Here is a 24,925-nt window from a genome sequence, read left to right on the forward strand (position 1 = left end):
GGTAAATTATGACAAGATGTAATAATCCAATAGCAAGTGATTGAATATGCACTGTGGGGTAAAGCAACACTTGTACCACACTGTTGGCGATATATTAAATTATGCTAAAGCACTTGAATTAATGTTGCACTGGGCGAAAATGGGAAGCTTTGTCCGTGAGACGGTGACGCTCGCAAATATCAACACATCCATTTTCTCAAATGAGACGTCAAAGAAATCAGCGTCTATCGCCCGATTGCGATGTTTCCGAGCAGACCGTGAAGGCAGCACCGCTCCATCCCTCCAGCAGCATCTCTGTAGTTGTTCCCAGTCGAGAGGAGCGGAGAAGTTGTCCGCACGCTTGTGCTGCACTGGAGGGTCACAAGTTCGACTTTTACCGACAGCAGGTAGGACGACAGAGCACGGACAGTATTTCGATGCGTTGCAAAGACAACAGAATTCACTAGCATCTTTTCAGAAGCCTTTCCATCAGCAGTGCAGCGGTACCGTAGTACATAATGGGCAGGGCGCTCTGTTAGCCAGCATTAGCAGCAGCGGCTAATGTTACATTTCTCTTCATCCTGGTTCGAATTTTATAACCTTCTTATATGAATATTTATTTTGTGATGCCATTAGCAATAGCCAATACAATATGCCCGAGATGCAACCTTAATTTTCTGATTATTTTTTTTTTACGCTGCTCAATTAGATTTTACTTTGCGTTTCCGGCGGTTTGGCGTTTGTTTTGTTGTTGTTCTTTAATGCGATTTGTTGCTTTTAATTAAGCCTGCGGCTAATTATCAGGACTTGTCTGCTAAATGATGCTGACCTGGCTAAAGTGGCTTAACTGTCATCGCTTTGTTGCTGGGCCCTCTCAGGGAGGCATCACACGCATTTACTGATCTAAATATTCCATATGATATTCCAACTACTACTACTTGTAAAGTTTACACTTTATTAGTAGCCTGCTGCCAGGGCGGCAGTGTAAAGTAAAAATGTCTTCTCTGAAGAAGCCATCTATTTACAGTGTTTTGAATTTTGGTATGTGCACCGTTTTTTAGCTTCTCGTAGATTGGATTCGGGTTTAAAGGGCTTAATTGCTTAAAATATAAATGAATTCAATATACTTCAATAATCTTATAATCTGCTGGTGTACCCCAGTAAATTCTTGCACTGCGAACGATCTCAGTCAAACCAGGGAAATTAAGACTAAGATTACATTGTTAAAGTGTGTCAGCATTGTGGACCATTTTGAAAAGGAGTTATTAAGCTTAAAAGAAATTAAAACTGGAGAAATATCTCCCTGGTTAATTACAGCCTGCGCTGTTTACAGCTGCTGATCAGATTTGGTCCGAGTGTTTGCTGAGCAGGAATGATTCTAGCCTCTCGTGCAGGCATCAGATCTGCCCAAAAGGGCAGAAACTCAGCAGCGCTCCGTGATGATGATGATAGTGATGATGATGATGATGATGATGCATGTGGGTTTGCGTTTGCAGACAGAGTAGACACGGCTCTCCACAGGGGTGTCACCCAGTGTCAAACAGACCAAACCTGAGGGCATTATCTATAGCCCATTTGTGGAGAAAAATCAATTCTCTTTGTGAAGAGATGCCAATCCAAAACAGTAATAGTCCGTATTGTCCTCATCAACTCTCCATTGAAATCTCCATTACTGAAATAGTTATGATGTGTTTAATATGACCACATAATGGATCTAAGGTTGTTTTCCTGCCCTCTTTTTCTGCCTGGTCTTTCTGTACTCAGTAATTATGGCAGAAGCTCACCAAGCAGTGGGCTTTGAGTTCACTGTCATCCCAGAAGGCGCAGATGCACAACTGTCACATCAGGCCCTCACTGAAATCTACCTCTCAGCTGTAAACTCCTGGAAGAAGTGTATCATCAGAATCAAGGTAACTTCAGGAGGGTTTGTATGTTCACGTTTCCACCATGTTAATATCAGAATAATCCCGTTCGTGACCTGGATCGGCTTTTTCTCGCTGTTTTTTAGTGAACATCAACAATTAATAATGGATGCTACAGGCAGGGCTTTGAGCTTTACCGCCATTACATTATCCAGCGAAGTGGAAAGAAAAGGCTCTAAAATAATTGGAATTGTTGGCATCAAGCTTAACTTGATCCCTATTCAAATGATTTTAGTTAGTTATTTCATTTAAATTCAAACTATTATCAGGTGCCCTGTTTTTTCTTCCATTAATAGAACAGTGTGATAAGGGGAGTGTATCCTGCTAGCCCGTTCTCCTGGCTATTTGTGGTCATAGCAATCCTGGCTACCATGTACACACGCTCAGACCCTTCCATGGGACTGATTGCCAAGATACAGGAGAACCTGCCCGTCAGGTAAAGCCTTTCATCCCTGTTGAAGTTGAATACAAGATTAGCGTTTAGGATGCAGAAATATTCACGATGTGTGTTAAACTAGCTTTTTGTACTGTAGACACAGGTTTTTTTTTACTGTTTCTCTCTTAACTCTCAGTCCATCTAACTGTCCTCACCCATCATTTCCAGCCAGTCCTTGAGTACCCAGTGCAAGGTGTTGTTGTCAGCAGTGATCTTCAGCACCATGCTGTGGCTTTTGCTCATCTTCACCATGCGCCTGTGCCTCAAGCAACTCCTCTCATACCACCGCTGGATGTTTGAGCCACATGGGAAAATGTCCACCACCACGAAAGTCTGGGTGGTCAGTGCGATTTTAAACTTTTTTCTTCCATAATATCACAATATTGTTTTGGTTTTTTTAAAATATGTAGCTTAATGTGTCAGAAAAGCCTGATACTTTGATTGTGAAGCAAAATATACAATGTATGTCCATCATTGGAATGTTTTTCCTCACTATTTTTAAATTTTATGCTACTGTGGTGAAAATTCTCTTCTCTGTATCTGGAATTTTTCTCTGCCAGGCTCTGGTGCGTATTTTTTCTGGCAGAAAGCCTCGTCTCTACAGCTACCAGGCTTCACTGCCAAATCTGCCTGTGCCCGCTGTCAAGGACACAGTCAAGAGGGTGAGCCGTCACATTAAACACAGGAAATGATGCCACACTGATCGCTGCTTGTAGAAGCCACAGATCATTTTGCCACTCTCCATTTTCTACCTTTGATGCTCCAAACTTTCTTCTTATTTATATTTCTTACCATGCTACATGCTGTTGGAGGAAAACTTAGATTTATTGTATTTGTTAGTGGCAGGCTTATCAAAGACGATGCCCGTTTATGCTAATTTCCTGTCATCTTATTTTGTCAGTATTTGGAGTCAGTGCGCCCGCTGATGGATGATGCTCAGTATGAACACGTGACTAAGCTGGCAGCAGAGTTTGAGAGCAGTCTTGGTAACCGACTGCAGTGGTACCTTAAACTCAAAGCTCTCTGGGTCACCAACTATGTAAGTGCTCCGCCCCAGTATTTACATTTGTGATTAAAAAAATCCAATAAGCATGTAAGTCATTGTCAGGGTCCGTGAGCCATGTTAGGAATCTGTCTGAATATGGAAACGATGTGCGTTGGCTGCAGTAATAACTGTGCTGTGATTCCTCAGGTCAGTGACTGGTGGGAGGAATATGTCTATCTCCGTGGACGCAACCCAATAATGGTCAACAGTAACTATTACGTCATGGTACAGAACTGTCAGCAATTCTTTGATGAGAAAATACTTATGAATGTAATGTTTGGATTTGTGATGAACTAAATTCCTTAGTTAGAAACATATTTGATCAACTATTTATGATAGATACGTAAAAAATAATGTTGTTATAATCTCCCACAATGGTAACAGGAGGGCCTGGATTCTTCACTCCTTATTTGCCTCCACTATGTCTGTTCCTCTCCAGGATTTCCTATATGTTACACCCACGCCAATCCAGGCAGCCAGAGCGGGTAACACCATCTATGCAATGCTCCTTTACCGATGCAAGCTGAACAAAGAGGAGATTAAACCGGTAGGTTCAGCGCTCGGTCATCTCTACCTGTTCCACAGGTTCACTCGTGTCCCATAGATGGACCCAGGTTTTAGACGTTTAGATGTGTAGAGATGGAAGAATTATGACATCTACCCCTGTAAACTAACACAATAGAAGCACTACATCACCACTAGATGTTTGCATTGTGCTTTGACATCCATTCATCAGTGATTTATTTCTTATGTTAATGTGAAACCTCATGTTCTTGTGTCATGCTCATCCCTCCCAATTTCTTCTCAACCTTCCCTTTGCTTGCTTGCTTGATTTGCTTTGATTTACCAAATTCCTTTTTTACTCGACTCTTTATCTCCCCCATTACGTTGTTCAGCACTTCTCCCTTTGGCCTTCAGCTTCTCCTCTCTTCTTCCCAGTCATAAAAAGACACTGTCTTTCCTCCATGCGCTGCTCAGTGTAGGAGGATGTTCACCATTGTGCATCCCCCTGGAGGGGAGACCAGTAAAGAGATGGACACACCTGTATATTCAAATGGGAACATACCATGGTGACAGTCTCACAGAGTGTATATGATAGATGATGCTTCACAGCAACAGTAGTGGTGAAGCATCGTGAAAATCATCTGTAGTTGGATGGATAGGTGTGTGCACGTGTGTGGATTCTCCAAACACCACGATTCACGAGTCAGAATGTGCTTGTCGCACAGCTCACCTGCACTTCACTCATTTGTGTTGTCTGGCTTCATCTTGAGTGTTTCTGGGGTTTCAGGGGAAGGATGTGTGCCTCTGCTAACCTCTGTATTCTTTTGCATACTCATTTAGTTTCTCTCCCCCCCCAACTGTGCTTCTTTATCTTCTTTATCCTGCTCAGTGGTTGTTGAGATCTGCAGTTCCTTGCTGTTCTTATCAGTTTGAGAGGATGTTTAACACTTGCCGAATCCCTGGAACATTAACAGGTAGTTTTCGTGTTTGTTTTTTTTACCCAGCAGACCTAGTTTCAATAACCTAACTATTATTTTTTAAAATTATTAGTATCATTACTAGCCTGTCAGTAGTGCATTCACATTTTGGGCATTTCCAAGTACAGCTCAGATTCAAAAGACCAACATACAGAACACATCATTCTGATAAATTTGTGTTTTTAATGGATCTCTCCCTCTTTTCCAAAGACACCATTCAACATTGGAAAGACAGTGACTTCATTGTAGTGTACCACAAGGGTCGCTACTTTCAGCTTTATGTGTACCAAGATGGCAGACTCCTCTGTCCCAGGGAAATAGAATTCCAGATTCAGAGAATCCTGGATGATCCATCTCCTGCTTCCAAAGGAGAGGCCAGACTGGGTGCCCTGACTGCAGGAGACAGGTCAGTTTGGAGTTTAGTTTTATGCTAATCATATTTAGTTTAGAGTTTAATTTGGAACGCAAATACGGTATTACAATTTGCCTCCACTACATTTCCCAGAATTCCTTGGGCTAAGGCCAGAGCAAAGCATTTCAATAGTGGAATCAATAAAAAGTCTCTGGACTGCATCGAGAAAGCCGCCTTTTTTGTGACCCTTGATGATGAGGAACAGAGCATCGTGGGAGATAACCTGGGGGAGAGTTTAGATTGCTACATTAAGTCCTTGTTGCATGGAAAATGCTACAACAGGTAATTCAGCACCCCAGTGACTGTTTTTTATAATGGAATGTGGGCAGTCATGTCTAATCAAGTATCTTTGATAACTGTTTGTGGAACAGGTGGTTTGACAAGTCTTTCTCAGTTGTTTTCTACAAAAATGGAAAGAGTGGACTAAATGGAGAGCACTCATGGGGCGATGCACCAGTGCTGACACACTTATGGGAGGTCAGGAATCATGAGAAGGACAAATCATTCTTATCTGAGCTGAGAGCCTCATGTGTATGTGTTTCTTGTTTCTGTTCAGTATACTTTGGCCACTGAATGTTTCCAGCTTGGTTACAATGCAGAGGGTCACTGCAAAGGAGAGGTGGACGCATCACTAGCAGAACCACAGAAATTAAACTGGGAAATCTCTTCAGAGGTTTGTTTTCATTCCCTCCTGTACGTAAATAATCAGAAAGTTCATCATCAAGAATATCACACTTCTGGAATTACGGTCACGTTTTGCAGATCTCTTAATAAGTTGAACTTTTATTCCCTCGTGCACAATACGTCTTTCCAGCATCTTTCCTTGTTTTAGAGTGAACAGCCCTGCTCAGTTATATCGCACATTCACAGTAGTGTTTTTCCCTCAGTGTGAGGAGCAGATCGCTCAGTCCTTGGAGGTGGCTCAGGCCCTCGCTAATGATGTGGACATGCACGTTGTTGTCTTCAGAGACTTTGGCAAAGCAAAGGTCAAGAAGTGTCGAGTCAACCCGGATGCCTTCATTCAGATCGCGCTGCAGTTGGCCTACTACAGGGTAATCTCTCCCCTGGAGCACGGCAAACTGGGACTTTATATCGTTTGTGCCTGCGTGTTCAGAAAGGCATCCTGTTCTGAAGCTAAATCTTTTTTTTGGATGTTGATCTCCTTCATATGCAGTTTTTTTTTTTAATCTTTTGATTGCAGGACCAAAAAAGATTCAGTTTGACGTATGAATCCTCTATGACGCGGCTGTTCAGAGAGGGCAGGACTGAGACTGTTCGCTCCTGCACTAATGAGAGTTGTGCCTTCATTCGGGCTTTGGAGGGTGGAGAGGTGAGACGGTGAAAACTCTCCAGCGATGTTTCCGAATTTCTGTGCATATAAATAGTAACTTAAGAGAGAATGATTGATGTTGCCCTGATTAAAATAAACCCACTTTGCAGGTGATTGCGTCTGCATTACATTTCTTTGCATAAATCATACAGTAGCTATTTTAATCAGTGCTCCTCCAACGAGTCATGCGATGTATTTATTTATCTCCCCCAGACGACAGATGTGTGCAGGCGTTTGTTCCGCACGGCGTCCGAAAAGCACCAACGCCTGTGCCGCATGGCTAGCACTGGCGCCGGCATTGACAGACACCTCTTTTGCCTCTATGTGGTATCAAAATGTCTCGGAGTGGAGTCTCCTTTCCTGAAAGAGGTTTATTTTTTTCTCTGTGATCTCTTCACTATTTACCTTTCAGTTACTTTCATAGTGGCGTCTCCTGCTGTTGTAGCTGGAGTCTGAAGCATGGCGGTTATCCAGCAGTCACATTCCATACCAGATGATAGATCTCTTTGACACCGTCAACCACCCAGAGTATCTCTGCTATGGAGGGGGCTTTGGACCTGTAAGTGCTTCACTCATCTAAAGATGATTATCATAAGGATCTGTGGAATGAAGACTATACTCTGACATGGACCTTGTTAAGTAGGCCTTTGCCTCAGCATTGTCTGTGTGTCTTTCAGGTGACTGATGATGGTTATGGTGTTTGTTATTTAATGTTGGGAGGGGACGTGCTTACCCTCCACATCTCCTGCAAGAACTCATGTCCAGACACTGTGAGTTCAGTCAAAGTTATAACCTGGAATAGTAATGAGATTCAACTGTTTCACAGACAAGAACACATTACATTCTTCAAGTTGAGAAGATCATTATTTATAAGCCTTTTCCCACAGAAACACTTCTACCTTAATGATTTATTCTCATTCCCAACCAGGATGCTCGCAGATTTGGCGCTCGGATCAGAGCCGCCCTCCACGACTTGATGCAGCTCTTGAGTCCAAACCCGAAAGAGCCCAGCAAGACAGAAGCCAACCGAGCGGAGGTGAAGAAAGACCGATAGGTGTTTTTCTCAGGGGAAGAGATATTCGTGCTGGTTTACTTAGATGTCTTAAATGACATTATCCATGACATTGGAGTATTTAACAGCAGGTCAGAGGAAACAGGAGTGATGATACTGGTTTACATCAGTATTTGTGTATGTATTAGCTTTGTGAGTTGGTTTGACTATCAAATCAAGAATTGTAAATGGAGTTCTCTAGTGTCAACATGTTTACCATCTGACTAACTGAAGTTATTATTGTCACATGCAGATTCTTATATAAAGGTCAGTATAGAATGCACAGTTGCACATTTGACACTGCTTTTGTGTTTTTGAATATATTTATTGTGTTATACATTCTGGGTGAATTGACAGAATATATGGTTGGAGGAAAAAAAAGTAGTTTTCTATCACCTAAAAGCAGCATTTTATGACCTTGGAAGCCTGAGACTTTACCGTCTTTACCAATGTTTCTATAAAAAAGTGTGTTTTTCTCTGCTGGGAGTGCTTGGCTCTTTAAATACAATATATTATTATTCTGTTGAAACAAATAGATTCCAACTAACTTGAATTAATAGCTGTTATGTTAAGACATTTTAACCGTACACACTAAATCAGTTTTGGTTTCTGTTGTGTGCAGGAATTTAACATTTTCCACGTTTGAAGCTGCACTGTAATTGTCTGATCACTGCCCTGTACAAATTCTTTTTTTTTAATTGATCGCAGACACAGAGTGATATTTTAACAGACATCAGAGGTTAGTGTGGCACCAGATTTCTTCTGTTATTCTCAATGGATGATTGCCTGCTTCTGTTTTAACGCAAGATTAGTTGAACTGGTTGAATTGTATTGCCCTTTTAAATCCAGTGCCACAAAGGAACTATAAAGTCATACTGGAAAGATAGAGTTTGTTTTTTGCCTATAATGACAACTCAAGCAATAAATGGCTTAAATTTCCACACAAGTGTAACTTTACTGTATGCTAATGTCACCAATGCGTACACCTCCACTGCACTCCCTCCACGAGGCAAGTCTGACCATAATCTCGTGCTGCTCTCCCCATCATACACACCTGTGGTTCAGCAGCAATCGGTCACTGTGAGGACTGTTAGGAAATGGTCAGATGGTCACCACCAACTGGTCTGCTCTCTGTGAACCACATGGTGAGGACCTGGATGGACTGACAGACTGTGTTTCTGACTACATCAAGTTCTGCACTGAGAACTCCGTCCCCACCAAGAAGGTACGCTGTTACCCAAACATAAACCATGTGTGACAAGTGACCTAAAGGCCCTTTTGAACAAGAAGAAGAGGGCCTTCACTGCTGGAGACCCGGCTGAGCTCAGGAGTGTACAGAAGGAACTGAAACGCAGTCTGAAGGAGAGCTAGGACGCCTATAGGAAGAAGCTGGAGGAGAGACTGGAGAGGAACCAGACCAGGGACGTTTGGAGTGGGATGAGAACAATCACTGGCTTCCAGAAGAAAGGAATACGCTCAGCTGATGGGAACGTGGACCAAGCTAATTAGTTGAACCAGTTTTTCAACAGGTTTGATTCTAGCTCCCCCTCCCCCAGCTGTCTTAATATTCCTCTGGATAACAATGGGTCCCCTTCACACCTCCCAGAGCCCCTAACACCTCTGCCAACTTCTTCCCCCTCCCCCCTGCTGACATCATACATAGATACCAACATGTCACCCATCCCCCCGACTGGACTATCCTTCACATCTAGCCATATAGACTGCGGAGCTGTGTGTCCGACCCCCTGATGGGTAACACAGGAGCTCCCCAAGGAACTGTGCTCTCCCCCTTTCTGTTCACCACCTACACAGCTGACTTCCAGTACCACTCTGAGACATGTCATCTCCAGAAGTACTCGGATGACACAGTCATAGTCGGGTGTGTGGAGAATGGACAGGAGGATGAATACAGGGACCTTGTGGAGAGTTTTGTCAGGTGGAGCAGGGAGAACCTTCTGCAGCTCAACGTGACCAAGACGAAGGAGATGGTGGTGGATTTCAGTAAAAGCAAGTCGCCTCCCTCCCCAGTCTGCATTAGTGGGAAAGATGTGGAACTAGTCCCATCTTACAGGTTCCTGGGTGTTCAGCTGGACAATAAACTGGAGTGGTCCACAAACACCGATGCTGTTTACAAGAAGGCCATGAGCAGACTCTATTTCCTCAGGAGACTCAGGTCCTTCAGTGTTTGCAGCAGGATGCTCCACATGTTCTACCAGTCTGTCATGGCTAGCACCATCTTCTTTGCTGCAGTGTGCTGGGGTGCAGGCATTAAAGCAAAGGATGCCAACAGACTCAACAAAATCATTAAAAAGGCAGAGTCTGTTGTTGGCTGTAATCTTGCAAACTTGCCGTCCGCTATCAGACTCTATAACTCATCCAAACCCAGTCAATAACAATAATTGTCTAATGTTTATGTTGTAATTTGATTTCTATTTTATTCTATATTTATGTATATATGCTTATAATATGTATACATTATATATATATATGCTGTATATATGCTTATAACGTTCTAATCTTATTTGTATCTATTTATTCTATTTCTATACTTTGTAAATACAAAACCTACACTACAGTTATATTAATCCACATTAGGCTGCTACTACACTCAATTTACTTCAATTTCCCTACAGGGATGAATAAAGTATTGAATCTTGAACTTGACTTTTCCCAGATTTAGTGCTGCTCTAGCTTGGTTTGGAAACGCTTTATAAATTCCCAGTGGTCCGGAGGCCAGACCTAATGTGCATGATTGTGGACATAAATAGGAAACGGAAGACCTGCAGAAAACCCCCTATAACCACTAGTAGAACAAGCAACCGCCACACTGAAAACCCCTGAGCCTGAATCCAACAGAACCTTCTTGTCAGGCATCCTAAACCCTGGTGTAGCAGAACGCATCTGAACTAAAGCGACAGATGGGAAGTGTTAAATATTACAGCTCTAAGGGAAACTCATTGAGTCGAACACGTTTAGGGACAAATTTGTATCGTAGGAGACAGAAATCTGGCAACCAACATTAAGAACATGCAGGTCCGGTAGCGTTGGCCTTCTGATATTGCTCTTTATGGAAAATCTTTCCATCGGGATGAACTCTCCATTGAAGTTTGACCCCCGTGCACTTACTCTGGATCTATGGGAGAAGCAGGACAGAAGACTGGCTTTAGAAAAACCTCCTGGTGCAGCAGAAGCTTGCAGCAGATTCAACACTTGCTTGGCTCAAAAGGGCATCGCTCATTTTGGAATCACTGAAGTTGAGGGAGGAGCTGGACTTTATTTTCACCGCCATCCGCCTGACGACCGTAATCGCTGTGGAATCCAAGCAAAGTAATTCCCATTTAAAAATCCCTTAAGTAGTGCATTTGATGTTGTTCTTAATTCAGACTGCCAAGCAGCTCACCGTTGTAGCAGAAAAAGTAATAAGGGTCTTTACATGATCTGTCCCACCAGGTCATTTGGACGGCGCTGAACAGTGCGCAATGCCCATCATTGTTTGGCTGAGTAGATGCCCAGTATCTGAAAGACGCGTCACTCTGGTCGGACCATGTCCAGCCATCTCTGAACAAACCGATCCAAAAATACGACTCGTGTCCACTGAGGACTTCCTGGACAGCCTGGTTCTCGGTCCGGCTTCTCGCCCTGGCCAATTCCTTACCACGCTTGTGACAGTAATTGTTGGCCTCCTGCCAGCTCAGTTTGGTAAGAATGACCTCGTAGGAGCCGTCATCTGTGGTGATATTTAAATAGGATGCGCATGACATTGACAGCAGAGGAGACAGACAGACATGAGCTCAGGAATGCAGCAGATCCTATGATTGCTATAAATCTTTGAGTGCATTTGAGTGATGCCTTTTGAGAAAAGATCTGGCTTTTTAACTTTTTTCACGGCAGTTTTGAGAATCAAAGAAATATGGTCACTCACCAGTCTGACAAACAAAGGGGAGAGTTTCAGTACACAATACACCGAGCCATTTGCCGTCACCCATCAGGGCTCCACAGTTATTTGAAGAAGTGGGCAAAGTGGCCCAGTTAGTGTAACTGGTTAATCCGGGAGTGTCTCCTGAAGACCACATCCAGGACTTCAACTCATATTTCTTCAAACCAATCCAGATCAGGCCTGTGATGCTCCTGGCTGCAGCAATGCTCGCAAGCATCTTCATGTCCTTCAGGCTCTCAATGGTGGCGAGGTCAGTGTGGTTCTCTCTGCAGTACCTCTGGGCTGCGCCCCACATCATGTTCTTGGATACCAGGACGTACTCTTGATGAACGTGTGTGCACAAAGTGATGCTACCTGCAGAGGGGACCCGATCTGAACATTAGACAGAGCATGTTTGATCACGATTGCATTCATTTTGTGCGAAGATACCAACCTGCAAACAGCAGCAAGCCTGCCAAGTGGAGCATAATGTATATTCTATGATATTAAAAGATAAACAGATGAGTTACAACCTGTGATGTGATCTTATTATATTCCTAAATGACCCTTTTAAGATGAACGGGACAGAGACCCCGGATAATTTCCTCAAAGATATTTAATAAATGTAGGAAACCCCCCACCCTTATTTAAGCTGAAATGCTGTAACACCTAGTTAATCTGTTATTTAATTTTTAAAAATACAGTAAACATACTGCACCTTCCTTACAGACGGCTTCTCTTGAAGTTGTTACTCATATTTTCTGTCACTCTTCAGCCTTATGGAAATGTGCGGATATTTGCATATGACATTCACATGGACTGACTTGCATATTGTTGAGGGATCCTCATTCAACCCGTGACTTAGAACTACAGCAGTACTGCTTCCCATAATGAATTGTCAGGACAACCACACTGTTCTAAATCATTCATTTTTTAAAGCCAGAGACCATAAAGTGATGTTTCCACTGTCTGCCTCCAGTCTAGGTCCCTCTTTCCAGCTGTCTGACTTTCCCCTTTGTGTTTCGACCGAAGAGTCTTGGATTCGTCTTGTTATCCTCTGTCTTGGGTCACTTTTTATCCTCCACCACCTGTCTTTGTGTCCCGTTTCAGCTGTGAGGTCAGCGTCAGACACTTTGTTCATTATCCTGCCAGCCAGACTTTAGCTTATGTTTCCAAAGGCTGCCAGTGATCCTGTCCCTCTAAATCACCCCCTCCTCCCCTCTAGAGTCACTTCCCTGTCACCCCAGTGGACCCCATATAAAGCTCCATCGCTGGTTGCTCCTGTTGTTCTCATTACAGGTGAAGGTCCTTTTCTTGTCTTTGACTGTTGGGTATGTATGATTTTTATCTCTTTATCCCTTTTTTCAGTTTTGCTTCTTATATTTTACTCAGATTTACATTTCAAAACCACCAGTTGGGTTTTAATGATATTGACTATAAACATTTAACAAATTATTTAAACAGTATTATTGAATAGGTAGCCACTGTGAAATCAAGCGTTTGACTAATGGTCTGTGCTTGTTATAGATTAATCTGTGCTAAACTTGTTCTTCTAAAACAAATGGCTGACGTTTGATTGCAACACTGCCCTCTAGCTGTGAGACGTTTAACGGCGCCACAAATACCTCACATTAATGCAGTCGAAAACAGAATTCTGCCACCCTCAATCGCATCAGCGACTGAGCTTTATTGTAAGAAAATGTTAATTATTTTTACAACAACTTTCCTTTACTACAGATACAAGAGGCACCCACAACTCCAAAGTTTTGCAACATTTATTTGCTGCAGCAAATGATAAAATAAGGACTGATAAACATCTTTTCAAAACAACCCCCTCCTCTTACTGCATTTAGGTTCAACCCCTGCATCCATGATCCATCGGCAAATATAAATGCACATTTCATTTCTGAAATTAGGAACACCACCTCATCAGTTATTTTTGGCACCCTTTGTCACTGGAGACAGTGTTGTTGGGTTTATCCAGAAAACAGCGAAGCGATGCAATGAATTCACCCCACAATCCCTCGTCTGGCGTTTGTCCGCGTGCCCGTGTTTGTTCAGATTCACGTGTTCATACTTGGAGATCTTGGCTAAAACGAGATGAGATGACTGCATCAGCACTTCATCTGTCAGCCTAACGCAGTCAAAGATGTGACATCCGGATAAATCTCCACTTGTTCTACTGAAAATACTGTTTTGAAATGGTTCTGCCATGACTACAATTGTAGTGTCACCTGTGAGAAGCCATACAGAAACACACAGACTGCTGCACTTTTGGTCGGGAATGCTAAACTATTTAGTCTACGCACGTTCAGACGGCCGTTCAGAGCAGCGAGACTAAATCAAATGATAATAGAAGGCTGGGCTGGTGTTAATAGCAGCTGGCTGACTGGCATAATCTCTTCATCCCACACTCTCCCATAAATCAAATTAATGAAGAAGGATTGGCCGGCTCATAGTGCACTTTTATCCAGGGTAAAAGGACACTTTAGTCCCTTTAGCCAAGCTATTCCTAGATCATTAGAATCAAATGGCTTTTCTTGTGCTCTGTGCTATTATTGGAATGAAAGCAGCATCCTGCAGTGAACAAAAATAGAAAACAATCAGGGAAGCTGAAGAGTAGCATGTTACATGCTAAAATGGTATGTTTTTGGAACTCTAGAGATAAAAAAAGAAGGATACCAAATTGACCCTGAGCTTTTGTACACTGGTTATAACTGGTTTGTCTCCACAGACGTTCCCTGTAGTGTGATCATGGCAGACTGTGATGATCATGGGTGAGTTAGTAAATCTTTGTTTGACTCATCAGCTTTTTCCCGTACATTCATTATTGCATTTGTATTCTTTTCTTTAATACAGGTGTCACCAGGAAGGTAATTTATTTGATAAAGTTTGCTGTTATCTCCCATTCCAACCACACTGATGCTGTTTTTCTGCTCCAGAGGAGGAAGAGGAGCAGGGGGAAGGAGGTGAGGCTGCGTCACTAAACTAAGATCCTAGCGATGGCAGCAGTCAGTGAACGCATCTCAAGATTACCTCAAAAACAAATATTGATTGATGTTGATTAGTAGCAGCGCCCTAAATGTCACATTTTAAAACCTAATCAGTTTCATCAGCTTTTACTGCGTGTAACCATATTTCTGATTTTACATTTTAATACCGATACTGACATGATGAAGAAGAACGCCCCAAATACAGGTACGCCCATAAGAAACGACCACACTGACATACAGATTATATGATTGAAATAGCATGAGCGAACCTAATGAGACTAATAACTTGATGAGTGGGAACACAAGGTAACGATGCTGACTGGTTATTTTACAGGCCGATGGTCTCACAGCTCTCTGCTCCAAAGATCCCCGAGGGGGAGAGAGTTGACTTTGACGCAAGTCTCTTTTAAATAATTATTAACGTACATTTGCTGGTTTATAGCTGCAAAATGAGCATGCCTGCCAGTTTTCTGTTCCTTCTGATTAGGACATCCACCGGAAGAGGATGGAGAAAGACCTGCTGGAGCTGCAGACCCTGATTGATGTCCACTTTGAGCAGAGAAAGAAAGAGGAAGAGGAGCTGATTGGACTCAAAGACAGGATTGTAAAATGACTCATCAATCCTAATTATGTTATTAATTTGATTAAATGATATGACTCTTCAGATTAATGAATAAAGTGTTTCATGCCAGCTGGTGTGTATGTGTGTGTATGTGTGTTTGTTACAGGAGAGACGTCGGTCAGAGAGAGCAGAGCAGCAGCGTGTTAGAGCTGAAAAAGAGCGTGACAGACAGACACGTATTGCGGTGATTAATGTTGATAACATGCAGCACATATGTTGTTTAATCCGAGCATGTCCATAATCTCCCCAGATTACAACGTTGCTTTCTGCCGTCCGGGAAAAGCAAAATTAAAAGGAGCACGCTTGACTTTAACAGGAGGAGAGACAGAGAAAGGAGGACGAGGAGGCCAAAAAGAGGGCCGATGATGAGGCCAAGAAGAAGAAAGTGCTGTCCAACATGGGGGCTCACTTTGGAGGCTTCCTGGCCAAGGTCAGAACGTGGAGCACATGTTTTCTTACAGCAGGGGTCTTACAGCAGGTCCTCTTGTGCCTCGTGCAGGTGGAGCAGAGACGAGGCAAAAGACAAACTGCAAGAGAAATCAAGAAGACGACTCTGACAGAGAGACGCAAACCACTGGCTATTGAGAACCTGAGGGAGGACGGCCTGAGGTCAGTAGGGTCTGCAGGATTCCATCTGCAGCAGTGACTCATACCTTAGAAACTCAATCATGTTCTTGAGATTGAGGCTTGGAAATAATACTGAAGATGACAATCTGCTCTGCCTCCCATATGCATCTGGAGCTTTACCTCCTTTGTAGGGTCACATATTAGTATTACAGCAGACTAAACAGGAAAACCTGTGAATAGATGCATCACAATGGTCACTTTTCCTTCCAGCATGAAGCCTCAGGCCTCTTAGTAGCCAGATTTGGTTTCTAGGGTAACAGGATGTGGTCCCCCCCACCACTCCATTTTGAGTGGGAGATTGGTGGATTAAAGAAAAAAAGGCAGCAATCCTCAGCCACAACACAGCATATTTCAATCATATAAAGGCCGCATAGACACGCTTAGGAATTATGTATTGATTCAGTTTAAGTGTGCCCAGAAAATAACATTTTAATTGAGGTTTTTGGTAAAACATTACATTTCTATGGTTTTAACTCAGACGTCGAGCCAATGAGCTGTGGGAAAATATCTATGATTTGGAGTCAGAGAAATTTGACCTGACTGAGAAGATGAAGAGACAGAAGTATGAGGTGAGACATTCAGCTGACAGAAATCAACAAACTGACATGAGTATTTCACTATTTATGTATTTAATTGTAGATTAAAGTCCTCCTCAACAGAATCCAGCACGCTCAGAAATTGTGAGTCAATCAGCACCAACACAAATGTGCATATAAAGAGATGGGAGAGAATGAGAAGATCCCTCTTTTGTCACGCCTCTGCCACTGTTTAGTGAATTAACAATTTGAATTGCTACTTGTGTTATTGCAGCAAAAAAGTCCACGGCAAGGGGAAAGTTGGAGGACGCTGGAAGTGAAGATGGTGCAGAAGGTTCAGGGCTGATTGCAGCAACTTTTTACAGTGTTCATCCTTTAACTGATATACAGTACTTTGGGATGAAAAAGTTGCCCACTGGCTCTGTAATTGTTATAACATAACAATTTAAGCCTCTCTTTAGTCTGCAAGTCTGCCTTTTTGATGGTACAGCTTAATTTCCTTCTATTTGAGTCTCAAGTCTGGAGGAAATGTCCGTTTTGTGCGCTTTCTCACCTTATTTAATAAAGACTAAGGATCTTAAAGCACTACCGGTACTTGAAGATGATCTTTTATTCATGAAAATGTTAAACACAAAAATCTTCACCAAAAGACGCTAAAAAGGCTTAAAGAGTGAATACATATATTAGAATGTTGCTTAGTTTAATCCACATCGAGGTGAGAGACGAAAATGCCTTAAGAAAATAATCATTTTGACTCGTGACTGGGGAGGAGATCAAAGTGTCGATGGTGGAACTCGGACTTGCTGCTGGATTTTAGCAGCTTAACTTCTTTTGCTTTCTGAAAACAGCATGAGCAGTACTGGTCCTTCCCTCGAGCCACGGCTCAAACCCAGCCTCCAGAGCAATGCTTGCTACTTGCCTTTCAAAGCCTGCTTCCTGCTCTCTGTTCAGGTCCAAAATGTACCTGGGACACACAAAGACACACACACACACGCACACGCACACACACACACACACACACACACACACACGCACACACACGCACACACACATCAGAAATGCCACAGCATCTACTATCAAGTTTGACACAAATACAGGGACCAAATATTCCGCAATTGCACTGTAGGCTGACTGTCCTGTTGCCATGGCAACAAGGCATGCACCTATAAAACCTTACTTGGCCAACTCCACAACAAGCACGGCGTCTGGTGCTGCAATCTGTCTCAGCATCGGGCCCAACTGGTGCGCACAGCTTTACAGCATCGATGGAGAGGGAAACAAATGTACAGGCGAGCTTCATTTAGCCAAAACTGCAGTCAGTTTTAAAAAAAAAAAAGATGCTTAAAGAGACCTGGCAGAAAAGTAAATGGCTTTGAAGAAGTTGGAGTGTTTCTGTTTTTCTGGCAGTTTTCTCAGCGCATCCGTGGACAGGAATGTCACCGCAGCACCATTTAGTTGCATCAGATCTGTAAAATCAAGGTTATTTCTAGATTTCAGCCTCTGACTGAACCAGGTACCCAGCCCTCGCAGATCATCTTGTGACACATTTACCACGTATGCCGACAGATTTCCGGTCGGTAGGCTCTGCTGCTGCGGTGTCTGAGCAGCAGGACTGTTGACTGGACAGAGCCTGGAACAGCATCTGCACATTTGCAAAGGAGACATCCTGGGCTGTCTGCAGACGGGAGGAAAAGATGGCCAGAGCTTCAGGAGAAAAAACCTTGTTTGTTTTTAGGAAAATTGTTGACTGTTTGTTAGAGGTGCCATTAGAAATCCATAGTTGACCTTGATGTGTTGCCCATTCTGTTTCTTCAGCAAACTCTGGTCATTGGTTTCGATGCCGAATGCGAGGAAGGGACTGGAAACAATGTCTCCCCAGTAACCTCTCAGAGCCACTTTGTTCCCTTGCTGTCCAGACAAAACCAAAAAAATTGATATCAAATTAATGATGTCGGAAGGATCAGCAGATATAGAATTACCTGATTGAACACTCTCGATGAGATCAAGGTGGGATTGGTTATTTGGTAGGCACCCTCCCGCATTTCGAATGCCAAACCCCGCTCCCTCCATCGCACATACTCATGCTTGCTGATAACACCACACTGCAGATAACAAGTATCATTCTGGCAAAAAAGAAAAGCCACAGACAACGAAAATGCTCTAAAATTGATACGCACGCCCTTTTCGTGCAGTTTCATAATAAGATCCCAGTCGAAGGATCCGCTCTTGCAGTTGTAGCGTCTTCCCAGGTGCTGTCTGACCCGATAATCCCAGGCTTTGGGCATCAGGACCGATGATGAAGGCTGAGGCTGGAGCCATGCCTTGAAGATCCTGGCCAGCTCATCTCGCTCCCTGAACTATAGAAACATAAGTTCACTAAACTCATAGAACTCAAATGTTCGTTCAACAGGCCTCAAAATATGATTCCCGAAAGTTATGGCAGAAAAAGTCTAATAACAGGCTTATTTTCCACTTAATGGGACCTTGAGTTGTGTTGTGTTGAGACAGGAGTGTGTGGGTGTTTCCTGCAATTCAGTAACAGACAGGAGGAGTTGCGACGCAGCACATTTCAAAGTCTCTGCTGTCTGGCTGCGGATCTCGCTGTTCCCAAACAGCTCCAGGAAAACCTCCGTTTTCTCTGAAAATGGGGAATATTGAAACTTTTTATTAAATATGTACACGTTAATATTCCCCAACTCCCAGCGCACCTTTATTTCCCATGCTTTCCTGGGGCATCAGTGCCAGGTAGAGCAAAAGAAGCTGCCTGGCTATCACCTCCATGCTGCTTTCTACCACCCACACCTGCAGTAACACAACACAAGCATGTTTGCTCTCAGCTGAGAGTTAATAATAATAATCCCAATGACACACAACTGTTTTGGGGACTTACATGAAGCCTTTCACTGTCCTGCAAACCAGCCATTGTCTTCAAAATGTGTCGCAGATCTGCACTGCCGACCAGCAAGACATTAACCTCGCCTTTACATCTCTCCTCACCTGAGATTAGACAGTTTGGAGATGGAATAAATGCAAGATCAGATCAATCGGAACTGATCTCATAGTGTGGAGAACATACACACTTGAGAAAACATTAACAGATAAATGTGTGGTTGCAAAAACACGTAAATGCTAATACATAAAGTATATAACATGTTTCTGTTTTGGGGAACACACAGAGAATGATCAGAACAGTCTTCCTGGTTTGTAATTTGAACTTTGACATTTTCCATGTGTACTGGTGCTAGGCCAGATAGGCTAATGTCTTAATAATTCATTCTTATGATATAGATTTTTAAGCAAGTCTTTATATGTGGCATATTTGTGTTTATTTTTAGTTCTATAATTGTAGGCTCCTTCCCATGGCTGACTCACCCATGTCCATCAGGTCACATGCTGGACTGAAGCCCCACCAGGTGATGCACCCCGGACCCTCACTTATCTGCCCAGCACTCATCCTGCAAAGCAGCTGAGACAGAGGCCCAAAAAGTTGAAGTATTGCAGAAACGCCCTAGTTTAGTATTAATTAATGTGATTTGTCTATCCGACAAATTATCTCAAAACGGTGTTTCAAAACTTCCCAAACTGGAAAAACCTATGAAACCAAAATGAAGACAAACAAAATGTCTGTTAGGCGATTAACAAAGTCCCTATTCTGCTACACGCCGTTTAGTTTCTGTTGCTAGGCAACTGTTTCTAAACAGAGAGGATGTGCGCCATCTACCGGTCGGAATTGACAGTAGAAATAAAGGGGTTGGGAATTACGTCATGCTAGTCCTAAACATATTTCCCTTAAATAAATATTTAAACAATCCTCAAAACTGGTAAACGCATGTCATAAAGATATAACGTCGCTCTACTTAACGCGATAATACATTACTTATCGACTAGAGCAGGAACTCAAATATCAGATTCGCAGAACACACGTAAAAAGAATTCAATCGGCTTTAAACTGGTAAACGTGACATTTCCCCCGCGACACTCCAAGAGTGAACAGCAGTCTCGCCCCTTGATGATACAAATGTATAGATGGGTCTTGTATGTTGCTGTAACTTAAAGCTCCTTTTATCCTATTAAATCAAGTTTAAAAGACACCTTTCTCCTTTAATCGCGGACCTGTCCTTTGATTTTCTTTGATGAATAAACATGCCTCATATACGTACTTTAATGTTCAGAATAATCAGGATTTCTACTGTAATTTCTTACACGCGACGTCATGGCTCCCTAATCTAAACTAAATCTAAAACAAAAGTATCAATTTTCATGGCAGGACAAATAATAATGGGATTTGGGAATTACACAAGTACATTTTTAGTGTTCCTATTATTTAAGATAATACAAAAGAAATCTTAACTGGGGGACTGTTTCTCTGTTTTAGTTACAAGACTACAAAACAAAGCAGACATCAGAACGCTTTACATGAAATTTCCTTGGCGTTTTAAATATTTTTATTTCAACCTTGGCCAAAGACCAAACGATTAAAAATTGTAGTTTTATGATTCCCAAAATTTTAATATTGAGTACCCGCATTAGAATCTTTCAATATAATTACTTGAAATCACACTGCAGCAAACATCCGGTGTGGATTATGTTACCTTGAAATGGAGTATTTCATTACATTTGACATCTAAAGTATAGTTTCAAAGGGTATTTGTAGGCCTCCGACGTGGGTTCCGCATCGAGCACAGTGACATGCTGGGACTCAGAGCAGTTCTTAAAATCTATTTTACTATTTCTTTGAGCACAAACTGAAACACACAAAAAAGTCTACATTTACAGTTTTTCAAATATATAAGAACATGTTGATAAATAAGGAGAGCAAACTCTTAATGAAAGCTATCAAAAACACCCCCCCCCCCCCCCCCCCCCAGACACACACACACACACACAGATGTCCACTAATGCATATGATAAAACATCACAAACCAAACACTGGGGCTGAGAAACACCGGGATCAACACTATGTAACATCCAGCATCATCTGTATTTGCTCAACAAACAAGGTGCAAATCTAGCGAGGCTTTGCTTTGAGCGCCGCGTCCACCTCCTCCTCCGGCAGCAGGGTGTGCCACTGGGCTACCGGGCGCCTGGGGTTAGCCAGCATATCCGACCAGTGGCGCAGCCCAACTCCTGTGGCTCCATAACCCATGAAGGTCTTTCCTATGGGGTCGTTGCTGCCCAGCTTGTCGTAGTCGAACACCGTGATGACGACCTGCACTTTCTGTGTGTAAATAAAAAGAGGCATCAGGGTCACATCAACTCTTCCGTTATTTCAGATTCAGAGTCCACGTGAATGTGCCAACGCTACCTGTATCTGCGCAAAGGGAACCTCAAAGCTGAAACTCTCATTAAAGTAAGGATTGAGGGTGTTTTTCTTGACGGTCGTCTTCTTCTTTTTAATCCGTTTCCCATTTTGCTGTAGAACGATCTTCACGTAGGGATCTTATGGAGGAAAAAGAGGAGTTAAGATTCAAGGATTAAAGGCAGTATCTTCAGAAAGGGGTGGATTCATTACCTGATAAGCCTCCAACGTCCATTTTCTTCAGGTTCTTTGCCTCCATGATGTTCACAGTCAGTTTTCCGGCAGTGGGTACGTATCGCAGTGAAATGCAAATGTCCCCCAGTTTTTCCTGCTAAAATTAAAGAAAAGCATTAAAAGGGGATTAGCACTTTGCTTCCTGTTGCACTGTTTCTATAAACGAGAACAACATGCTTGATCTTCCCTTTGACCCGGACTTGCAGTAAGTTGAATCAAATCAAGTACGATGAAGTACCTCTTCCTTCTCTCCGCTCTCCAGGTCCCTCCACTGCTGCATCGGTTGGCCCAGGTCCACGCTGTTCATGGGGATCTTTATCTCGCCGATCATGTCGTGTTTGGAGAAACGGTCAAAGTCAAAAACCTGCAGCACCAACGTCTTTCCACCCAGCTCTGCATACGGGATCTGGAGAGACACGTTAGATCTGCGTTTCAGGCTGGAAAGGTGGCGCGGCAACAACCGTGGTACCAGCTCGTGGTACCTTGAAGATGAAAGTCTCGTTGAACACGGGACATAGATTCTTGCGTTGTACTTTCGTCTCATACTTCTTCTTTTTGTCTGGCAACAGAAAGACCTTGACGTAGGGGTCAGAGGTCCCCCCCATGTCCATAGCAGCCAGGTCCTGAGCCTGGAGGATCCCCACGATGAGCTTCAGGAGACAGAACCTTTCATTATTTTCATGGCTGTGGATGTGTTGTTGTTAAAATGATCTGCGCCCTCACCTGAGCTTCTGTGAAGTTATAGTCCAGCGAGTACTCCAGTTTACCCAGCTTCTCCTGTTCTTTCTCCTCTTCAGCGCCTTCCTTCTTCACCTCCCCCTCCTGGAACATGAAACACCATGATGTCATAAAGAGGACCCGGACTAAATGAGGACCACCGCTCAAACGGGTCAAAAATGGAGTCACACACCTTCTCTCCGCTCTCTCCCTCGCCTTCCTTTTCCTTCCTGCGACGGCCGACCTTCCGCTCCCTCACTGTCTTGGGCTTCTTCTTCTTCCCAAAGCATTTTTTGAAAGCGCAGAAAATCAAGCACGCCACCAGAACCAGAACGACCACAACGATGGCCCCGACCGCCCACATGGGGACTGCAGAATAAAAGCAGGTGAATCGAGCCGTCCGTCTTAGCGTTCAGCATCTTTATGCATCCACGGGAGCTTTTCAACATCTTCTCTCTTGTTGATCCTTCAGCTCAAGTTCAACTTTCACATTTTGAGATAACAAAGAAAACTGAGTTCCCGCGATATTCAAAAACTTCAGCTGCTGCTTTGTGTTGCTACAGAAACTGATGCTGATAATGCGTGTCACATGACACGACACTTCTGCTTTGCTGTTGTTTGGATCATGTCTTTAGGGAGGGTTTTGTTGAGCACTTACGCACCGTGATCTGATAACACCCTCCCAGAAGGGAGTGCCCCGTGTAAACATGCTTCATTATAGCATTTCTCACTCAAAGCACCCCAGCAGTTCTTAGCTGATGATTCTCCACCGTCCTTCACCAGAAACTGAGCTTGTATTCCACTAAAATCCAACTTTTACCTGAGAAACATATCTGAAAAGAACAAAGAACAGCAGTGATGGTGTCCGAAAGGTCTTACTGTGCAGATGATCGAGTTCATTCATGAATTTCTCCTTCATGTTGTTGTAGTCGTGGTGGCTGGGGTGATGTTCTGAATGGGAGTGCTCGTGGAGCTCCGTGTGGGGGTGCTCATGATGCACGGGCTCTGTGTCCTCCTCTGGTTCAGGTTTGGACGGCTCTGCGGCCCTCCGGCCCCGGACCCCAGCGCTGGGCAGCCTCATGTCAGCTGTTGAAAGACGAGGAGCGCCGTGGTTATGCGCCGTCTCCAGCAGCGACGCTGGTAATCTCTATGTTTCTGCAGCACAATTGGCGAGCACAGGACATCCCTAAGCCAGATGCTCAACATGGCTGACCCTAATCCCTCTGTTACTCTTGTTCTCTCTGTCATCTCCCCGCCCCGCTACCAACGCTGTCTATCTATTCCGCCCATCCTCTTTCTCCCCTCCTGTCACTGCCTGTGTGTAACTGGATTAAACTCTTGTGCTTCAATATTAATCCAAAATCCCAGATAGGCGAAGCTTTAAAACGTTGAGTTCATCTCCGCCGTCATATTTTACACCCAGAGGGTCAGCAAAGGCTGGAATGTGACTGTTTAAGGTACTTTTCTGCCACAATATTTTTTACCAGGGCTGAATAAATGTGATGGGCATTAAAAAATCACCTTTGTACAAATACACGTTTTTCACGCGAGGAGCAGAGGATAAATTCACTTTTAAACTGTGACAGTTGAGCGTTCCTCTTATGTTAGTGGCACATCGCTGCTTGACTGAAATCCATGCAAAGCTAAAATTGATGATTAGAATTTAAGTAATACGACCTACCTTTGGAGACCTTCCTCTAAATGCCAGGTGCTTCGGCAGAAACCTGCTGTTCCTGCAGTGGTCCCTCTGGTGTCCTCTTGGGTCTCGTGGAGCCCTCACAAACCCATCCTTCCCCGTGTGCACTGATGCCTCCGACTGGCATCCTCCCCACAACCCTCTCCACCAAATGTGAAGTGCTGGCAAATCACTAGAGCAGTGTTGTCATTTAATCCCCCCCGACACACACACACACACACACACACACACACACACACACTACTGTCACTAGAGTGCAGAAAACACATCTGTTGCTTCACATCTTTGACTTAAGATGCATAAAAAGCAGCACCCGCCTGTTGTTAGCGTACCGGTACATGTCAAGCTGTCAAATGGGGGTTTTCAGCTAATGAACCCTGTCGGGGTGGGTAAACAGGTTCATTAGTGCGATGACCGTGGTGGCGGTTGTTTATCCATGATAGAGGTCGTGGTGCTCCCTCCCCTCAGTAATCTCCATCATTACAGTCAATCTCCCAACTTTCACTGAGTACCGTAGATATCCTGCGGCTTTGCTTTTGACCAAACCAAACACAGCCGTATTTAGCCCTGCATTGCGTAATCCTCGGGCATCTACTACATGTCGGCACGGCTGCATCTGGAGAGCTCGG

At 43.5% G+C, this 24,925-nt stretch overlaps 5 protein-coding genes across 11 annotated transcripts; 2 read left to right on the forward strand and 3 right to left on the reverse strand.

Annotated features, from left to right (window-relative positions):
- Positions 1-124: 124 nt before the first annotated feature.
- Positions 125-8,602, forward strand: LOC130523724 (carnitine O-palmitoyltransferase 1, liver isoform-like). The gene is made up of 19 exons (XM_057029225.1): positions 125-386; positions 1,744-1,889; positions 2,198-2,337; positions 2,506-2,677; positions 2,898-2,999; positions 3,239-3,376; positions 3,530-3,607; positions 3,822-3,929; positions 4,776-4,860; positions 5,074-5,269; positions 5,369-5,557; positions 5,647-5,752; positions 5,832-5,948; positions 6,163-6,327; positions 6,477-6,605; positions 6,819-6,974; positions 7,051-7,164; positions 7,283-7,375; positions 7,534-8,602. The coding sequence occupies exons 1-19, from the start codon at positions 140-142 to the stop codon at positions 7,657-7,659; spliced, it is 2,607 nt and encodes an 868-aa protein (XP_056885205.1). The 5' UTR covers positions 125-139; the 3' UTR covers positions 7,660-8,602.
- A 1,713-nt stretch (positions 8,603-10,315) lies between these two features.
- On the reverse strand, positions 10,316-12,780 carry LOC130523963 (secretory phospholipase A2 receptor-like). The gene is made up of 5 exons (XM_057029620.1): positions 12,291-12,780; positions 12,027-12,070; positions 11,579-11,947; positions 11,057-11,383; positions 10,316-10,965 (listed from the first exon to the last, which is right to left on the reverse strand). Exons 2-5 carry the CDS (start codon positions 12,058-12,060, stop codon positions 10,820-10,822), a joined length of 876 nt encoding a protein of 291 aa, XP_056885600.1. The 5' UTR covers positions 12,061-12,070; positions 12,291-12,780; the 3' UTR covers positions 10,316-10,819.
- LOC130523971 (troponin T, slow skeletal muscle-like) lies at positions 12,779-16,935 on the forward strand. 4 transcript variants are annotated; one of them, XM_057029647.1, is made up of 13 exons: positions 12,796-12,903; positions 14,307-14,349; positions 14,432-14,445; positions 14,515-14,541; positions 14,755-14,770; positions 14,900-14,960; positions 15,053-15,169; positions 15,294-15,371; positions 15,504-15,617; positions 15,687-15,796; positions 16,293-16,383; positions 16,454-16,494; positions 16,625-16,935. In XM_057029647.1, the coding sequence occupies exons 2-13, from the start codon at positions 14,327-14,329 to the stop codon at positions 16,668-16,670; spliced, it is 738 nt and encodes a 245-aa protein (XP_056885627.1). In that variant the 5' UTR covers positions 12,796-12,903; positions 14,307-14,326; the 3' UTR covers positions 16,671-16,935. The 4 variants fall into 4 exon arrangements, with proteins under 4 accessions (XP_056885618.1, XP_056885611.1, XP_056885627.1 ...); XM_057029642.1 differs by having other exon boundaries at positions 12,797-12,903; positions 14,752-14,770; XM_057029638.1 differs by having other exon boundaries at positions 12,779-12,903; positions 15,504-15,796.
- A 7-nt stretch (positions 16,936-16,942) lies between these two features.
- LOC130523910 (dynein axonemal assembly factor 3-like) lies at positions 16,943-20,480 on the reverse strand. 2 transcript variants are annotated; one of them, XM_057029541.1, is made up of 12 exons: positions 20,443-20,480; positions 19,723-19,816; positions 19,241-19,347; positions 19,059-19,152; positions 18,834-18,988; positions 18,528-18,707; positions 18,330-18,452; positions 18,136-18,258; positions 17,902-18,025; positions 17,702-17,816; positions 17,528-17,602; positions 16,943-17,314 (listed from the first exon to the last, which is right to left on the reverse strand). In XM_057029541.1, exons 2-12 carry the CDS (start codon positions 19,802-19,804, stop codon positions 17,164-17,166), a joined length of 1,329 nt encoding a protein of 442 aa, XP_056885521.1. In that variant the 5' UTR covers positions 19,805-19,816; positions 20,443-20,480; the 3' UTR covers positions 16,943-17,163. The 2 variants fall into 2 exon arrangements, with proteins under 2 accessions (XP_056885521.1, XP_056885513.1); XM_057029533.1 differs by lacking the exon at positions 20,443-20,480 and having other exon boundaries at positions 19,723-19,974.
- Positions 20,481-21,054: 574 nt separating this feature from the next.
- LOC130523931 (synaptotagmin-1-like) lies at positions 21,055-24,463 on the reverse strand. Of its 3 annotated transcripts, none has more exons than XM_057029580.1 (9): positions 24,282-24,463; positions 23,480-23,686; positions 22,794-22,969; positions 22,607-22,705; positions 22,366-22,533; positions 22,122-22,289; positions 21,863-21,977; positions 21,656-21,789; positions 21,055-21,568 (listed from the first exon to the last, which is right to left on the reverse strand). In XM_057029580.1, exons 2-9 carry the CDS (start codon positions 23,679-23,681, stop codon positions 21,359-21,361), a joined length of 1,272 nt encoding a protein of 423 aa, XP_056885560.1. In that variant the 5' UTR covers positions 23,682-23,686; positions 24,282-24,463; the 3' UTR covers positions 21,055-21,358. The 3 variants fall into 3 exon arrangements, with proteins under 3 accessions (XP_056885560.1, XP_056885552.1, XP_056885542.1); XM_057029572.1 differs by having other exon boundaries at positions 21,863-21,980; positions 23,480-23,755; XM_057029562.1 differs by having other exon boundaries at positions 21,863-21,980; positions 24,282-24,462.
- Between the last annotated feature and the right edge of the window lie 462 nt (positions 24,464-24,925).

The sequence above is a fragment of the Takifugu flavidus genome, chromosome 1, assembly GCF_003711565.1.
Source record: "Takifugu flavidus isolate HTHZ2018 chromosome 1, ASM371156v2, whole genome shotgun sequence".
In the NCBI taxonomy this organism is placed as follows: domain Eukaryota; kingdom Metazoa; phylum Chordata; class Actinopteri; order Tetraodontiformes; family Tetraodontidae; genus Takifugu; species Takifugu flavidus.

Bases quoted from the DNA above. Each gene is read 5' to 3' on its own strand.
- LOC130523724 (XM_057029225.1), top strand. From the start codon at position 140: ATGGGAAGCTTTGTCCGTGAGACGGTGACGCTCGCAAATATCAACACA. The intron at 3,608-3,821 runs GTACAGAACTGT...GTTCCTCTCCAG, and splicing joins ACAGTAACTATTACGTCATG to GATTTCCTATATGTTACACC. The intron at 6,975-7,050 runs GTTTATTTTTTT...CTGCTGTTGTAG, and splicing joins AGTCTCCTTTCCTGAAAGAG to CTGGAGTCTGAAGCATGGCG.
- LOC130523963 (XM_057029620.1), bottom strand. From the start codon at position 12,060: ATGCTCCACTTGGCAGGCTTGCTGCTGTTTGCAG. The intron at 11,384-11,578 runs GTGAGTGACCAT...ATATCACCACAG, and splicing joins CCCCTTTGTTTGTCAGACTG to ATGACGGCTCCTACGAGGTC. The intron at 10,966-11,056 runs GTGAGCTGCTTG...TGGATTCCACAG, and splicing joins TTACTTTTTCTGCTACAACG to CGATTACGGTCGTCAGGCGG.
- LOC130523971 (XM_057029631.1), top strand. From the start codon at position 14,327: ATGGCAGACTGTGATGATCATGG. The intron at 15,797-16,292 runs GTCAGTAGGGTC...GTTTTAACTCAG, and splicing joins CTGAGGGAGGACGGCCTGAG to ACGTCGAGCCAATGAGCTGT. The intron at 16,384-16,453 runs GTGAGACATTCA...ATTTAATTGTAG, and splicing joins TGAAGAGACAGAAGTATGAG to ATTAAAGTCCTCCTCAACAG.
- LOC130523910 (XM_057029541.1), bottom strand. From the start codon at position 19,804: ATGAGTGCTGGGCAGATAAGTGAGGGTCCGGGGTGCATCACCTGGTGG. The intron at 18,026-18,135 runs GTCAACTATGGA...TCCCGTCTGCAG, and splicing joins AGAATGGGCAACACATCAAG to ACAGCCCAGGATGTCTCCTT. The intron at 17,315-17,527 runs GTAAGGTTTTAT...TGTGTGTCCCAG, and splicing joins CTTGTTGTGGAGTTGGCCAA to GTACATTTTGGACCTGAACA.
- LOC130523931 (XM_057029572.1), bottom strand. From the start codon at position 23,681: ATGAGGCTGCCCAGCGCTGGGGTCCGGGGCCGGAGGGCCGCAGAGCCG. The intron at 22,970-23,479 runs GTAAGACCTTTC...TTTATTCTGCAG, and splicing joins TGAACTCGATCATCTGCACA to TCCCCATGTGGGCGGTCGGG. The intron at 21,569-21,655 runs GTAGCGTTGGCA...ATTTACACACAG, and splicing joins TTCCCTTTGCGCAGATACAG to AAAGTGCAGGTCGTCATCAC.